Source organism: Oreochromis aureus, linkage group 23 (assembly GCF_013358895.1).
Source record: "Oreochromis aureus strain Israel breed Guangdong linkage group 23, ZZ_aureus, whole genome shotgun sequence".
In the NCBI taxonomy this organism is placed as follows: domain Eukaryota; kingdom Metazoa; phylum Chordata; class Actinopteri; order Cichliformes; family Cichlidae; genus Oreochromis; species Oreochromis aureus.
This window is the reverse complement of record NC_052963.1, coordinates 26,298,559-26,315,046: the sequence shown is the minus strand read 5'-3', so window position 1 is coordinate 26,315,046 and position 16,488 is coordinate 26,298,559. Positions and strand designations below refer to the sequence as shown.

At 37.9% G+C, this 16,488-nt stretch overlaps 1 protein-coding gene across 1 annotated transcript; it reads right to left on the bottom strand.

Moving 5' to 3' along the window:
• Nucleotides 1–7,422: 7,422 nt before the first annotated feature.
• Nucleotides 7,423–16,431, bottom strand: LOC116316702 (protein NLRC3-like). The gene is made up of 7 exons (XM_039607207.1): nucleotides 16,375–16,431; nucleotides 16,192–16,290; nucleotides 15,963–16,088; nucleotides 15,637–15,750; nucleotides 14,644–14,722; nucleotides 14,257–14,485; nucleotides 7,423–9,224 (listed from the first exon to the last, which is right to left on the bottom strand). Coding segments are annotated over exons 2-7 (2,352 nt in total). The 5' UTR covers nucleotides 16,194–16,290; nucleotides 16,375–16,431.
• Nucleotides 16,432–16,488: the final 57 nt, after the last annotated feature.

The window sequence follows — 16,488 nt, the reverse complement described above, 5'->3', positions numbered from 1 at the left end:
AAAAAAAGAATGCTTAAACACTGCTAGCATAGGACAGGTTTTTGACGGGGCTCCCACACAAACGTAAAGCAGGAGATGAAGCATCACCAAATATGTTTCCAAACCAACTTCCTTCCAAGCCAAAGACTAGAAAATGTGGTGAAGCATATCTTCCCTTTGGCTTCACGTACACAAGTGCCGAGGTAGGTCTCTGCGACAGAATTGGTTTTCCCTGTGTCGGGAACACGCGCTGGGCTCTCCAAATCACGCACAAACAGTATCCCACATATTTGATTTTTACTTCATAAACACTTCTCATAGTGTCTAACTACTGACATTTTGGAGATGTTAGCTCTTTACACAGTACAGTTACAGTGGGATAAAAATAATATCAGGCTGATCCTGCCTTAATTTGTTCCCCCTGTCCAAATCACGGACAAACAGTATCCCACAGTTGTTTATGTTTTGAACCCATTTTGCACAGAGAGGCATTTTTGAAAAATGTATTGATAGCAATGTTGAATATTATTACACAGGAAAAAAAACAACTACACGTAAAATAATTACACCGTGACGCCTCTGCCTTTCTAAATGGAGGGACAGTAACTGCGTGTGTACATGTAAGCGTGTAAAATCTGAAGATAGTCAGATTAACAGTAACAGTAGTATTTTGTATCTATCTGCCATTCTGCAATTCATCTCATGTAAACAATAACGTGGCGCACAGCGTGACGTGAAAAGAGGCACATACCTTTGATGTTGCATGACGAAGTCTGTATTCCTCGTCCACACATAAACGCAAAACGGAGTTTTAAAAAATCTCAGTTTTCGGTGATTTGAAACACCGTTTACGTGTGGACGAAACAGCTGCGTTTTCAAAAAATACCCGCGTAGGTGTGGGCATAGCGTAAAAGAGTTAGTAGTTTATTTTATTACTACCTGTAATTTATTCCAGATTACTTGTATTTGCTTAATTGTTTACTAAATGCTTGAGGTTTGAGTAAAATAAACAACAATGGGGTTTGAAAACAAAATATGGATGTGTGTGGTTGGAGGTTGTGTTTGGGATCCACTGGGATAACTGATGGTACGAGCGTAGCTGGACTGGCCATCGGGCATAGGGTGGGCCGATGGTGATTTTTCGTTTTTATGGGCCAATATTTGTTATTTATTTATTTATTTATTTTTATTTTGGGGGGGGGGGTGTAACGGTATAAACAATGAAAGGTGTTGGATTGGCAAGATGCTGGCAGATGTGTAAAAATAACTCAGTTGTTTGGTGGTGGTTTCTATGGCGGAGCATCCACAGAGGCTAGCAGGTGGATGAGGGAAAGGGGAGGCAGGAGGAGGAGAGACCCGAGGCAGCCGCCGGTCCGAGTGTCAGGTGAACTGAACTTCAGGTAAGAAGTTATGACCTGCAGTCTATCTGGGTCAGATATAAACCAAGTTTAGGTGGAGTTTATTTGCATTATGCTGACTTTTTACAGTCAGTTACAATAACTCGTACTGCGTACTAGCTAGCATGATGGAGTTTCTATACAACTGGGTGGGTGCTATGAGGTTACTGATAGTGAACTTTGTTTTATTCATAAGGTTAGTTAGTAGAGTTGCCAACCTTCCCGTAAAAAACGGAATCGTCCTGTATTCAGAGAAAGTACTACGCGTTTCGTATTGAGCTGAAAGGGAACACAGTTTGTCCCCTACTTCAGCTAGGATGGAAAAAGACACAAAGCTGGAGTTATTCTGGTGATTTTTGTCCCAGTCTAGGCCTGGGCACGACATGCAGTGAATTAATCTGAGAAGGTACATTAAAAAATAAATGGCTGGGCCAGCGGTGCACATCGCAAATTAGCTCGCATAGACACATGCCGCTTCTTAATGACGGTATCTTAGCTAACAACCCCAACTACCAGATTCACCTTGTAATTGGCTAAAAATAACATAGCCTAGCTGTGATTGGGACGTTGCTAGCTGGCAGTTTTTTCAAGTGATGTTGAAATTTCCACATTCCGACACTTCAAAAGCTTCAGGAGCTTTCCACTCAGCGCAGCATCAGCACCACGGAAATACACGGATACATCTGTAGACTCGAGACAGAATTCACAATGCATTTAGGGGACTTTCAGGTGTATGGACCAATGTTTTCTCTTCTGATCAAACCAGAAAGCTTTAATGAGCAGCTGGATTTGTCTCGCAATAACTAGCTGGACACAGAGGACATCGAAATGTAGCTGATTGAACTGAAAAGCTCGACTCTGTGGGGGTCAAAGTTTGCAGAACTACGAACGCAGCTGGAATCCACAGCTGTGCGTGTTCATGGAGCTTGCATTTTCACCTGCTGGACATTACTACCTGACAAGTTTCACTGTCTTCAGAACATTGCAGAGGCCTTATTGACAGTATTTGGCTCTACATATCTGTGTGAACAGATTTTCTCTCACATGAGTGTCCTCAGGTAGCCGTCTGAATGCTGGACACTCGGAGACCTGTGTCTCTGAGTGGGAGACCAGAGATCACATTAACATGTGTATCTCTGTATTAACAAACATGCCATATTGGCACAGTTTATTTTTCTTATCATTGTTGTGAGGAGACCATAAATAGCATTTGCATTTTCTGTTGTACAGTTCATTTGCTGTTATGTTGTTCTTGCTATGGATAAAAAGTGTCTTTTTTTTGTTTCAAAATAGCTGATAACTATTCGCTGATAGCTGCCAACATCTGCAAACAAATATAATTCTATAAATTTGTTCTATATAGTGTGTAACAGTTTTTATAGAGTGTTATTAAATTTATTGCTAATGCAGTCATATGGCACATTGACTTCTGAGGACATTTTAGATGGCACTCATCATCAGAAAGGTTGCCGACCCCTGCTATAGAGCAACTTACCTCAGAATATATAAAGCATATAAACATTTACAGCAATATGATGCAACAAACACAGCAGTGCTACTAATCCAAAATACTCCATGCTTCATATAACAGAAAAAAAATATGGCCATTTATTTTCAGGTGCATTGTGCTACAGATACTTACATACTTTCAGTTTCTGAACTATAAAACTTTTTGCTGCCTTTCATAGTTTTTGATTTTAAGGCCCTGAGTTCTTTCCTCCACACTGAAAACACTTGAATGATAAAATTATTTTAAAATTACCTAATAAGACTGACTCAGGATAGATAATCTGTTATTTTAAACTTTTCAAGCAGTCCTTCACACAGAGGGAACAGTCTGTCTATTCTCTCCATTTCTCAGCTGGTGCTGGCTCTTCCTCCTCCTCTTCCTCACACAGGAAGAGGAGGCTGAGTTTGTCCTTTTGGATCATCAGGGGTGCAAAGCCTCACAGATAAAGTACAGCATTCAAAAGGGAAGTTGGGGGGGATCGTCATATACATATACACACAAAAAACCCTACATTTTACAGTGTTTATTTATCGGACAAAAAATAAATAAATGAAATAGCTGTCCAGTACCTGTGCATGGTAGTGATGGTTCAATAGAACCATCCTATACAACAACAGATACAGGTATTTACATAAACAGAGAACTGGGGATACTCTTCCCTAACTATAACAATATCCATAACAACAACACTCCTCTACATATTTGAAGGTGCAATGCTTCGCAGCCAGTAGCACTTGATTTCAAGGTGTCACTGTTATTATTGTCCGGCCAGAAATGGCAGCCCAGTTAAGGATGGTTTAACAATTTTGTTGTCCGGGTGGAAATCGGGAGAAATTCTGGCTCCGGGAGATTCCGGGACAAACAAGGAAACTGAACCATGAATAATACTAAATCCCACATTATAAATGAAATCAGAAAAACACAAATACTGGGTCACTGATGTAGTATCATGAAATTTACTTCTTTATAAATCTGAATAACAATGTTATACTTCAGAAGCTTTGTCTCCAAATTTACATGCTATTATTACAGTTATTTAATGAAGAGGTATTATATAAAGATTATGAGCTGAACTAAACTTCAGAGAAACACAACATACAAAAAAAGAATCCTGGGATAATCATAGATTCCATTTTTCAATAACTGAAGTTTCCATCATCATTTAAAACATCCATGAATCTGAAAACATGTTTTTGACTGAGAAAGGCAGACATGTACAGACTGAAATGCTCAAGAAGACTATTCATACTAAACTACACACAGACACACTGAAGAACCAAATGAGACCGTAAACCCAGGATAAAGAGGTTCAGTGAATGTAGTGTTGAAGGTGTGGAGGTGGATCAGAGTGTTAGAGACTCTGTAGAAGGACAGAGTGCCAGCAGGACAGTCCACATACACTGCTACTCTCTTAGAGACAGAGGAGGAGGAGATGGATGTTTTTTGGTTATTGTGCCACACAGAGTAACCACAATAATCAGAGCAGCTCAGACTCCAGGACTGATCATTTTTTCCGAACACACAGCCTGTCCTCCCCTTCCTTCTGATTGTTCTGTAACTCACTGATATATAAACTCCTCCTCTCCACTCGACCTCCCAGTAACAACGACCAGTCAGACCATTTCTATACAGCAGTTGAGGACAGATGCAATCAAATCTGTCAGGATGATCAGGATATGGAAGACTCTCCCACACAAACATCACCTTCCTGTTGTTTTCAGACAGTTTGAGGTTTCTGTTTACTGTGTTTATGTCGATTGTGAGTTGACAGGAATCTGATGGAGAGAACAAACACAATCCAGCTGCAGTTATTGATCCGTCATGTGTTCATTGATTGACACTTTGATGATGACTCCTGACATCAGAGATGTGAATGAGTGATGTGACAGTTTGAAGATGGTTGAATGGGCTGCTTTGTTTTCATGAATCACATTAAAAACACACTTACACTTCCTCAGACCTGGTCTCAACCATCGGACTCCAGCAGGCTCCACCCTGAAAGGAGGAGGGGGTCAGACCAGCACAGTCTCTTTCAGCATGCACACATGGACATTACATCGCTCTCATACACATACTGTTAGACACTGATAAAGGAGCAGTCCAACATATTTATAAAAATTGCAGGCTGAGCAGACAATTTGACTTTTTTGTTGTAAGCATACTATTTACTTTACTCTTCAGTTTGTGTGAAACGTATTAAAAAAAATAAAAAATCCCCAAACTTAACTCACGGTGATGTGGTCTGAAAGGTACATATTATGGGCAGCACTGCTTCACCATATAGATTCAGCACGGCCTTATAGATTCAAAATTATTATAATTTATTTATATCAAAGTACTGATACATTTTTGTTTGTTTCATAAAATAGTTTGTTTAATAAATGAGTCCATAATTTATAAAACAAACAAATAGACTAAACAAGTGATTTAACCAGTGATTAAATTAATATCAGTTCAACTGAATGATATTTTTAGAGTGCCAGTCATGACAACAGCTGCCTGTAGGCACTTTAGTTGCTAAATAAAAAACAATCACACAATCCTTCATGAGCATTTTTAGAAAGAAGCACTCCACCTTAAGAGCAAACAAATTTGGCCAACATTACACTGCAGGAGCCAGCGTGTCTGTGATGGTTGTGTGAAGCATCTTCTTGGAGGGTCACACATTCACATGTTTTTATTTATTTATTAAAAACTAGTGTATGTAAACTTTGAATTAGGGTCATGTTGGTATTTACTGTTTTCAGTAAGATTTTTAAAACAGGCAAACACAGTTGTTTAATAAATGGCTTCACCCAACCAGTAACTATGAGTGAAAGATAAGTGCTCCCTTATTCTTTTAAGGGAGCACAGTTTCAACAGTAACGGTCAGAAACAGCAGCATAGCAGTGCAATACATTTTAATTAGATGAAGTCAAATGCTGATGCTTAATTATTTCATGTGACTAATATGTTAGTTTACTCTTTTGATGGAGCTCATACATGTTTGATGTCCAAATATCATAGACATCGAGCAATGAGGCAAGTGTACCAGAGGGAATAAAGGACAGAAAGAACTGCCATCTATTACTGTTATATTAGAGACTGGCTGTGGCTGCAAAAGGCTTCTCTATACCTAAGAGTGTTGAGTCCCCAGGATGGATCCTTCAGTATAGCAGACAGCTGCTTTACTTGTTCCTGTCCTGGATGATTGTAGCTCAGGTCCAGCTCCCTCAGATAAGAAGGGTTGGAGCTCAGAGCTGAGACGAGAGAACCACAAGCTTCGTCTGTGATCAAACAACCTGACAACCTGCAGACACCAAGCATGACAGCTAATCTTCCAGAATAGCAGTGCAGTTAAAAAGAAACTTACTCAGAAAGACTGTAGATATATATAAATAAATGTAGTGGTTTAGTGTGTAGTGGGCAAACTACAATGTTGACCAGAAGATGGCACTAAATTTCAAACACAGATGATCATTTAGGTTACTATAAATCACTGAGAGAAAACATTAAAATCTAAATGTTTTATCATAGTCAATGATATGATAAACAATGAAATATAATAGTTCAAATAAAAGTAGAATAGTTAAAATGAAAGTAAAAAATATAAATCTATGCTAAACTTAAACTAAGTTGGAACCTATTTTCAGTCTTTAACCAAATTCAAGTAAAAATCTGAATAATTTGTGACAATACATTATGGTGGAAAGAAGGAGAAAATTTATGAAAAATCCTAAAAACCGTCTGTCTAACAATCATAAAAATGAAGCTAACGAAAGTGGTTATTAGTAATAAAAAAATGTAGAATCCTGACCTGAGTGTTTCTAGTTTACAGTGAAGACTTCCTAATCCAGAAGACAACACTTTCACTCCTGATTTTGCCAGGTCATTGTTACTCAAGTCCAGCTCAGTTAGACTACAGAACTGGGAACTGAGAATGGAAGATATAATTTCACAGCTTCTCTGTGATAGGTCACAGCCACTCAGTCTGGAAAGACAACAAAACACCAAAAAAAAAAAAGATAATTCTTGTACATGCAAAGTCTTTACTGGCCTACTCTGAGTGAGTAAATAAAGTGCTTAAAATGAAATGCTTAACTCTTTCCAATAAATGTATATATGAGTTTGTTAGTCTCATCACCAGACTTTATAGATTTTAATAATCAAAAACATGAATATACATCTGTAAAACATCAAACATCAAATTCAAAGTCTGGGAAGTTTTATTTTTAAATAGCTACTAATTACCTTCTCACATCAAATTGCAAAATACATTATCTGACCTGATAGTTTTCAGTGTAATGTGTGGATGCTTCAGTCCAGCAGATATCAACTTCACTCCTGAGTCCCGCAGGTTGTTGTTACTCAGATCTATAGCTGTCAACTCACAGTCCTCCATTGTAAGCACAGAGGACAGAGCTTCACAGCTTCTCTCTGACAGGTTACAGCTATTTAGCCTGAAGATACAGTAATATGAAATTAAGCAGTGATGGATGTGTTTGTCATTCCTGTTAAAGGGAGAGATGGATTTTTAAATCTTTAAATCTTTATAACTTACAGAGCTTTTTGAGAAGCTTTGACCACTGGCAGCAGTTTCAGAAGAGCATCCTCTGAAGTAGAATATTTCTTCAAGTCAAAAACCTCAAGGTCTTCTTCTGACGACAGTAAGATGAAAACCAGAGCTGACCACTGAGCAGGAGACAGCTCATCTGTGGAGAAATGTTCTGAACTCAAAGACTGTTGGATCTTCTCCACTATGGCACGATCATTCAGCTCATTTAAACAGTGGAACAGGTTGATGCTTTTCTCTACAGACAGATTCTCATTGAGCTTCTTCTTTATGTACTGGACAGTTTCCTGATTGATCTGTGAGCCATTTCCTGTCTGTGTCAGAAGACCTTGTAGGAGGGTCTGATTGGACTGCAGTGAAAGACCCAGGAGGAAGCGAAGAAACAAGTCCAGTAATCCATTTGGACTCTGTAAGGCCTTTTTGACAGCAGTCTGATAGAATTGAGACCCTGTATGTTGTCTTGTTTCAAAGTTCCTGCAGGTGTTTTGTTTTTCTTCCAGCAGATTGACTCCAGAGTTGATGAAGGTCAGATGAACATGAAGAGCAGCCAGAAACTCCTGAACACTCAGATGGATGAAGCAGAACACCTTGTCCTGGTACAGTCCTCTCTCCTCTTTAAAGATCTGTGTGAACACTCCTGAGTACACTGAGGCTGCTCTGATATCGATGCCACACTCTGTCAGGTCTGATTCATAGAAGATCAGGTTGTCTTTCTGCAGCTGCTCAAAAGCCAGTTTTCCCAGAGACTCAATCATCTTCCTGCTCTCTGGACTCCAGTGTGGATCTGTCTCAGCTCCTCCATCATACTTGACCTTCTTCACTTTAGTCTGAACAACCAGGAAGTGGATGTACATATCAGTCAAGGTCTTTGGCAGCTGTCCTCCGTCTCTGGTTTTCAGCACATCCTCCACAACTGTAGCGGTGATCCAGCAGAAGACTGGGATGTGACACATGATGTGGAGGCTTCGTGATGTCTTGATGTGGGAAATGATCTTGCTGGCCTGCTGATCATCTCTAGATCTCTTCCTGAAATACTCCTCCTTCTGTGGGTCAGTGAACCCCCTGACCTCTGTCACCATGTCGACACACTCAGCAGGGATCTGATTGGCTGCTGCAGGTCGTGTGGTTATCCAGAGGTGAACAGAAGGAAGCAGTTTCCCTCTTATAAGGTTTGTCAGCAGCACTTCCACTGAGGTGGACTTTCTAGGGTCAGTTAGGATGTCTGTATTGTTAAAGTCCAGAGGAAGTCGACACTCATCCAGACCATCAAAGATAAACAAAACCTGGAAGTCCTCAAAGCTGCAGATTCTTACTTCTCTGATTTCACTAAAGAAGAGATTAACAAGTTCCACCAAACTCAACTTTTTCTCTTTAAGGACATTCAGTTCTCTGAATGCAAATGGAAATATGAACTGAAAATTCTGGTTAGCCTTTTTTTCAGCCCAGTCTAGCGTGAACTTCTGTGTTAAGACTGTTTTCCCGATGCCAGCCACTCCCTTTGTCAGGACTGTTCTGATTTGTTTATCTCTTCCAGGTGGGGGTTTAAAGATGTCTTCTTGTGTGATTGTTGTTTCTTTTTTGTGTAGTTTCCTCGATGCTGTTTCAATCTGTCTTATCTCATGTTTGGCATTCACGTTTCCAGTCCCTCCCTCTGTGATGTAGAGCTCTGTGTAGATCTGATTCAGAAGGGTTGGATTTCCTGTTTTAGCGATCCCCTCAAACACAAACCCAAATTTCTTCTTTAGGTGAGATTTAAGTTCATATTGATAACGTCGAGCAAAGATTTCTGAAAACATAAAATAAATAACCCAAATACATGAATTATTATATAGTCAACATCTCATTTCCCTAAAGAGTGAACATATATTTGTCTACCTCTTGAGATTACTGTACACTACTATTCTTATTGTATATATTGTATATCTTATATCTTATTTTTTGATTTGATTTGATTTTATTGATTAGCATTCAAATATCTCAGTGAATACAGAATAAAGATTACCACAAAGCAAAAAATCATGAGACAAGGCCAATCAAAGGTATTGGCTGAAGCATTTGCTTATTACGCCAACCCTTTTAACAAAAAATCTTTTGCATGCAGCTCCTACAGGGCTCGAAGCAAAGAATAAAACAAAGCAAAAACAAACAAACAAACAAACAAACAAACAAAAAAACTTTCCACCTTAGATAAGTAACTACATCAAAGCAAAACAATCAAGAGTTTCAGTATTATTATTTTTGCTCTTTTCATTCTTGATTTATATATTTTTCTAATACTCTATTTTTAAACATGTTTTTAAACAAGGAAATTGAACTACACCTTTTTAAATCACTGTCATAACTATTCCACAGGTTAACTCCTCTAACAGAAACACATCTCTGCTTTATATTTGTCCTTATCTTGTTTTTTTAAAGACATCTGTTCCCCTTAAGTCATATTGACTCTCTCTGACTTCAAACAGCTTCTGAGTACTGCGGCAAAGCAAGTTATTTTCTGCTTTATACATTATCTGTGCCATTTTATATTCAACTAAATCATAAAATTTTAGGGTATTCAGATTAATAAACAAAATGTTAGTTGGTTCTATATAGTTTGATTGATTTATAATTCTTATAGCTCTTTTTTGTAACTTGAAAATAGGAAGAGTATTTGTTTTATATGCATTACCCCATATCTCCAGACAATAAGTCATATATGGAAGCAACAGAGTACAATAAAGTGTGTATAATGATTTCTTGTTCAGGACTTGCTTTGTTTTGTAGAGAATAGCAATGGTTTTTGACATTTTTGTTTTCACATGGTTTATATGAGACTTCCAGCTCAGCTTATCATCAATTAGCACTCCAAGAAATTTATTTTCGAACACTCTTTCAATTTCAATTCCATTAACCCTGATTTTAGATACATTTTTCATTTGTCTAGTGCCAAAAATAATCAATTTTGTTTTCTTTATATTTAGTGATAACTTATTTACATCAAACCAGTTTTTTTAATATATTTAACTCCTTTTCCACTGTAGTCAGAAGCTGTTCTAGGTCTTCACCTGAGCAATACGGAGTAGTATCATCAGCGAACAATACACATTTTAACAGTTTGGAAACACTACATATGTCATTTGTATATAATATGAATAATTTAGGGCCCAGCACAGAGCCCTGAGGAACACCACAAGTTACCTTCAACTGCTTAGATTTTACATTATTGATTTCAACATATTGATATCTGTCATCCAGGTAACTTTTCATCCACTTATATGCTATCCCTCTTATGCCATATCTCTCTAGTTTATTCATTAATATAGAATGATCAATTGTATCAAACGCCTTTTGTAAGTCTATAAAAACACCAACAGTATATTCCTTATTATCTATTGCATTAGATATCCCTTCTACAAGTTCCATCACTGCCATCCAAGTGGACCTTTTCGCTCTAAAGCCATATTGGTTATCACTTAGGAAATTATGCTTCTCCATATATTTATCAAGTCTATTAACAAATAACTTTTCTAAAATTTTTGAGAACTGTGGGAGTAGTGATATTGGCCTGTAGTTGGTAAACTGACATCTCTCTCCGTTTTTATGGATTGGAATAACGTTTGCTATTTTCATTTGTGAGGGAAACACACCAGTTCGAAAGGACAGATTACAAATGTATGCGAAAGGTTGCACTATATATTCTATAATACTTTTAATTAATATCATGTCAATACCAAAACAGTTGGTGGACTTTTTATTTTTAAATGTCTTCACAATGTTAATTATTTCTCTATGAGTTACAGCACCAATAAACATGGTGGACACATTCTGAGTAATATGTTTATTTAGGTCGTTATTATTTCTTGACTCTGGAATTTCTTTTGCTAAATTAAAGCCAACATTTACAAAGAAATCATTAAATTCATTTACAATGTCTTTAGTTTTATCAAGCACACTATCTTTATCTTTTTTAAAATAGTCTGGATAATTCTTATTTTTTGAGCCCTTTTTGATTATACTATTTAATATCCTCCATGTTTCTTGTATGTTACTTCTGTTTTGCTCCAATAATGTGTGGTAATATTCTTTCTTACTTGTTCTTATAATATTTACTAATCTATTTTTATATAACTTTTACTTTATTTCAGCATCTTTCGTCCTCTGTTTTATGAATCTCTTATATAGATTATTTTTCTTTTTACATGCATCTTCTATCCCCTTTGTGATCCATGGCTTATTTGATCTGTGATGCTTTCCAGTGATTTTCATTAAAGGACAATGTTTTTCATATAGTGAAAATACCGTTGATAGGAATGCATCATATGCACTACTTGAATCTTCATTTGCAAAAACCTCATTCCAATTGTGTTCCTTTAAGTCCACCTGGAGGGCAGCAATGGCTTTTGATGTTCTATGTCGTATCATATCAAATGTTTGATTCTTTTTTTTAGTTTTAATCCCAAAATAATTTTGAAAAATTGCAAAAACAGGAAGATGATCACTTATATCAGTTATAAGAAGTCCACCTACTATTTCATGGTCAATTTTATTTGTGAATATATTATCTATCAATGTAGCTGTATCAATTGTTATTCTACTTGGTTTTATAATTACAGGGAAAAGGCAGTTACTATACATTGTACTGATGAAATCTGTTGTTTTCTGATGTCCATTTGGGTTTAGCAAATCTATATTAAAATCACCACAAATTATTTGCACTTTTTTATCATTTAGGTTGCTAAACATAGCAGCAAGTTTTTCATTGAATGTCTCAAGGCATGATCCTGGTGTCCTATAGATGCAACTTATAATTATATTGCTAGCTTTTTCAACATGGATTTCGATAGTAACACATTCCATTACGTCATCTATGATGCTTGACATACATTCAATCAGACTACATTTCAAAACTTTATCTACATATAAAGCAACACCGCCTCCTGTTTTATTCACCCAGTTCATTGTAAATAATTCGTATCCTTCCAGTCCCATTTCACTAACTTTCTCATTATCGAGCCAGGTTTCTGATATTGCAATTATATTAAACTTTTTTAACTTACTTAAACATTCTGTAATTTTAGAAACATTTTTATACAGGCTTCTACTACAGGGAGTGCAGAATTATTAGGCAAGTTGTATTTTTGAGGAATAATTTTATTATTGAACAACAACCATGTTCTCAATGAACCCAAAAAACTCATTAATATCAAAGCTGAATGTTTTTGGAAGTAGTTTTTAGTTTGTTTTTAGTTTTAGCTATTTTAGGGGATATCTGTGTGTGCAGGTGACTATTACTGTGCATAATTATTAGGCAACTTAACAAAAACAAATATATACCCATTTCAATTATTTATTTTTACCAGTGAAACCAATATAACATCTCCACATTCACAAATATACATTTCTGACATTCAAAACCAAACAAAAACAAATCAGCAGCGACCAATATAGCCACCTTTCTTTGCAAGGACACTCAAAAGCCTGCCATCCATGGATTCTGTCAGTGTTTTGATCTGTTCACCATTAACATTGCGTGCAGCAGCAGCAACCACAGCCTCCCAGACACTGTTCAGAGAGGTGTACTGTTTTCCCTCCTTGTAAATCTCACATTTGATGATGGACCACAGGTTCTCAATGGGGTTCAGATCAGGTGAACAAGGAGGCCATGTCATTAGTTTTTCTTCTTTATACCCTTTCTTGCCAGCCACGCTGTGGAGTACTTGGACGCGTGTGATGGAGCATTGTCCTGCATGAAAATCATGTTTTTCTTGAAGGATGCAGAATTCTTCCTGTACCACTGCTTGAAGAAGGTGTCTTCCAGAAACTGGCAGTAGGACTGGGAGTTGAGCTTGACTCCATCCTCAACCCGAAAAGGCCCCACAAGCTCATCTTTGATGATACCAGCCCAAACCAGTACTCCACCTCCACCTTGCTGGCGTCTGAGTCGGACTGGAGCTCTCTGCCCTTTACCAATCCAGCCACGGGCCCATCCATCTGGCCCATCAAGACTCACTCATTTCATCAGTCCATAAAACCTTAGAAAAATCAGTCTTGAGATATTTCTTGGCCCAGTCTTGACGTTTCAGCTTGTGTGTCTTGTTCAGTGGTGGTCGTCTTTCAGCCTTTCTTACCTTGGCCATGTCTCTGAGTATTGCATACCTTGTGCTTTTGGGCACTCCAGTGATGTTGCAGCTCTGAAATATGGCCAAACTGGTGGCAAGTGGCATCTTGGCAGCTGCACGCTTGACTTTTCTCAGTTCATGGGCAGTTATTTTGCGCCTTGGTTTTCCACACGCTTCTTGCGACCCTGTTGACTATTTTGAATGAAACGCTTGATTGTTCGATGATCACGCTTCAGAAGCTTTGCAATTTTAAGACTGCTGCATCCCTCTGCAAGATATCTCACTATTTTTGACTTTTCTGAGCCTGTCAAGTCCTTCTTTTGACCCATTTTGCCAAAGGAAAGGAAGTTGCCTAATAATTATGCACACCTGATATAGGGTGTTGATGTCATTAGACCACACCCCTTCTCATTACAGAGATGCACATCACCTAATATGCTTAATTGGTAGTGGGCTTTCGAGCCTATGCAGCTTGAAGTAAGACAACATGCATGAAGAGGATGATGTGGACAAAATACTCATTTGCCTAATAATTCTGCACTCCCTGTATTGAAATGTATGACCGACAATCTTATTCATCTGTTCCTCTGTCTCTCCTGCTGCTTTGAGCATGTACATGACAAAAGAATTTCCCTCGGGATAAATAAAGTCATTCTTATTCTTATTCTTATATTAGTTGCATTTATCCAACATCTGCAATCTTGAGAAAAATCCTCTTACTGTTTTGCAGACTATCAGCAAGTTCCTCTTGTTTAATTTTCCTCAGGAAGTGCAGTGTAATCTTCACAAAAGCCTCTCTGCTGTTTTCCCACTGCTCTTTAACCTCACCCTCCAGCATCTCTTCATCCTTGCTCTGACTTTCTAAGTATTCTGGAAAATCTGCATGTAAAACCTCCTGTAGTTCCTTCAGTTGTTTCTTCACAAAAGAGATGATGTTGTCCTCCACGAGCTGGAACAAAATACCACACAAATGATACAATAAATTGAAATAATTGAGCCAAACATCAGATCCATGTTGTACACACTAACAATCCACTGGTCTGCAAACTGCAGCATAGAGATGACTGTGAACAAAATATATGTAAAACTGGTTATACATGTACAGACCATAAATATTGACTCCAAGTGTGTTTGACACGAATGTGCAGATTGCCCACTGGGTACCTCTGAGCTCTCCTGGTCCAAGCTATGGAGGAATCAAAATAAACCTATCACATAGGTAGCATAAATTCTAGGAGTTTCCAAATCAATAATCTGATATATATTTTTAAAGAGAATGAATTCAATCACCACTTTAGCATTATCAAAAGAAAAAAACAACAAAACTGAATCTAACAAAGTCAAGAAGAGGTAGGAGTATAATTAGCACTCCCAAGCCAGTCAGGACCTGGGTTAACAAACAACTCTGCTGATTAACAGGGTGACAGTTAAAACTGCCAGTATTGGCTAAAGGCAAAAGAGGAGGAGAAGGGAACGGCATATTCAAATGCAGTGAGAGAGAAGGAAGGTAACAATATGGGCTTCAAATGGTGGGCCACAATTGGTAAACAAAGCAAATTGGTTGAGCGAAAGAAGGGATGTAGAAATGTTGTGTGTGGAAGGACAGCAAGGCCAGGGCCGTTGGAGGTGGATTCAAACTATTGTTCAAAGGTGTAGTTATGAAACATAATGAAGTAGGAGGAAGGAAAAGTATGTGAATAGTGCTGTGCAGGTCAAAAGAATGTCAGACAGGATCTAAGGAGCTTGGAAAGAAAAAGGTCATGAGTTTAACACCAGTAATCCAACGGGTGATGTTGAGTGTTTTTAGTGGGCATGCCCCACAGGTTGTTCCGAAATGTCATTCGGAAGAGAAAGACAAATTATGAAGTAAGCTAGGTGAAATGGTAAAGAGTGTTCCTGGGCAGGGATTACAGAGTGGTAATTGCAGCAGGTCAGTGGGCAGAAAGGTGAAGGGAACAGAGGTCACGAGAAGACCTATCGGTCCAGTAGATTAGAATAAATATCGGATATCAGACACAAAAATCAGCACAAACAGGCCTAAACTTGTGGAAAGCAGAGAAACTCTCCATGCTGAGTCAGTTACATTTAAATAGAGATTACCTATCTGGAGCAAAATGTTGTCCTTTAAAATCAATGCTCATATCCTTTGATTGATCACTCTTTAAGGACACACAGCTGGGTTTAGGTTCAGGAGAATTCAGAGTCTGATGGATACTTAAAAAAAAAAGAGGTTAATACAATTATTTCAAGACCAAAAGCAGGACTGTCTCATAAACAAAACTAATATGGACATGAATTGAGGAAATCTTTCCTCTTGTGGTCATACATTCATCTAAAGGCCTGAAAATCAAAACAGCAGCAAAACAAAAATTAACAAAATGTATTTGTTTTCTATATCTTAACAAAGTCAACATGCTTCTGCTTACTTTACAGAATTAGCCTGTCCATCTTTAAAATCAGTAGGCAGTTTCCTTGAATTATTGCTCTTAAAGGAGACATCGCTGGGTTCATCTTTATATTCATGTCCAGGTGCGTCTGGTCTTTGATGAATCCTGACAGAAGAAATGTTGTTAAATTCCGCAAATGTTTCCTTGCACATAAAACCTTAAAATGTGTATTTGACGTCCAAATCAGTTAATACCAATATCAACTTACATTTTACCAAAGGAACTTTTTTGTCTGAAATTAATCACAGCTTCCTTTGAATCACTGCTTTTTAAGGACACACAGCTGGGTTCAGGTCCAGGTTGGTTCCTGTGAATAATGATGGAGCAGTGATGTGAGAGCTGAGCTGTGACATGGAGAAGAGTCATGGACAGTTAGAGATGGTCATCTCACCTCTGAGCTTTGGTCTGGCTCTCACACAGAGTTGTTTCACATGGAGGGACTCCCTCCTCTCTGTCCTCACACTGATCCATGCTGCTGAATTCACATCCACATCAGCTCACACAC

Bases quoted from the DNA above. Each gene is read 5' to 3' on its own strand.
- LOC116316702 (XM_039607207.1), bottom strand. The intron at 15,751-15,962 runs GTAAGCAGAAGC...TTTTTTTTTAAG, and splicing joins GGACAGGCTAATTCTGTAAA to TATCCATCAGACTCTGAATT. The intron at 14,486-14,643 runs GTCTGTACATGT...ATTTTGTTCCAG, and splicing joins ACTTGGAGTCAATATTTATG to CTCGTGGAGGACAACATCAT.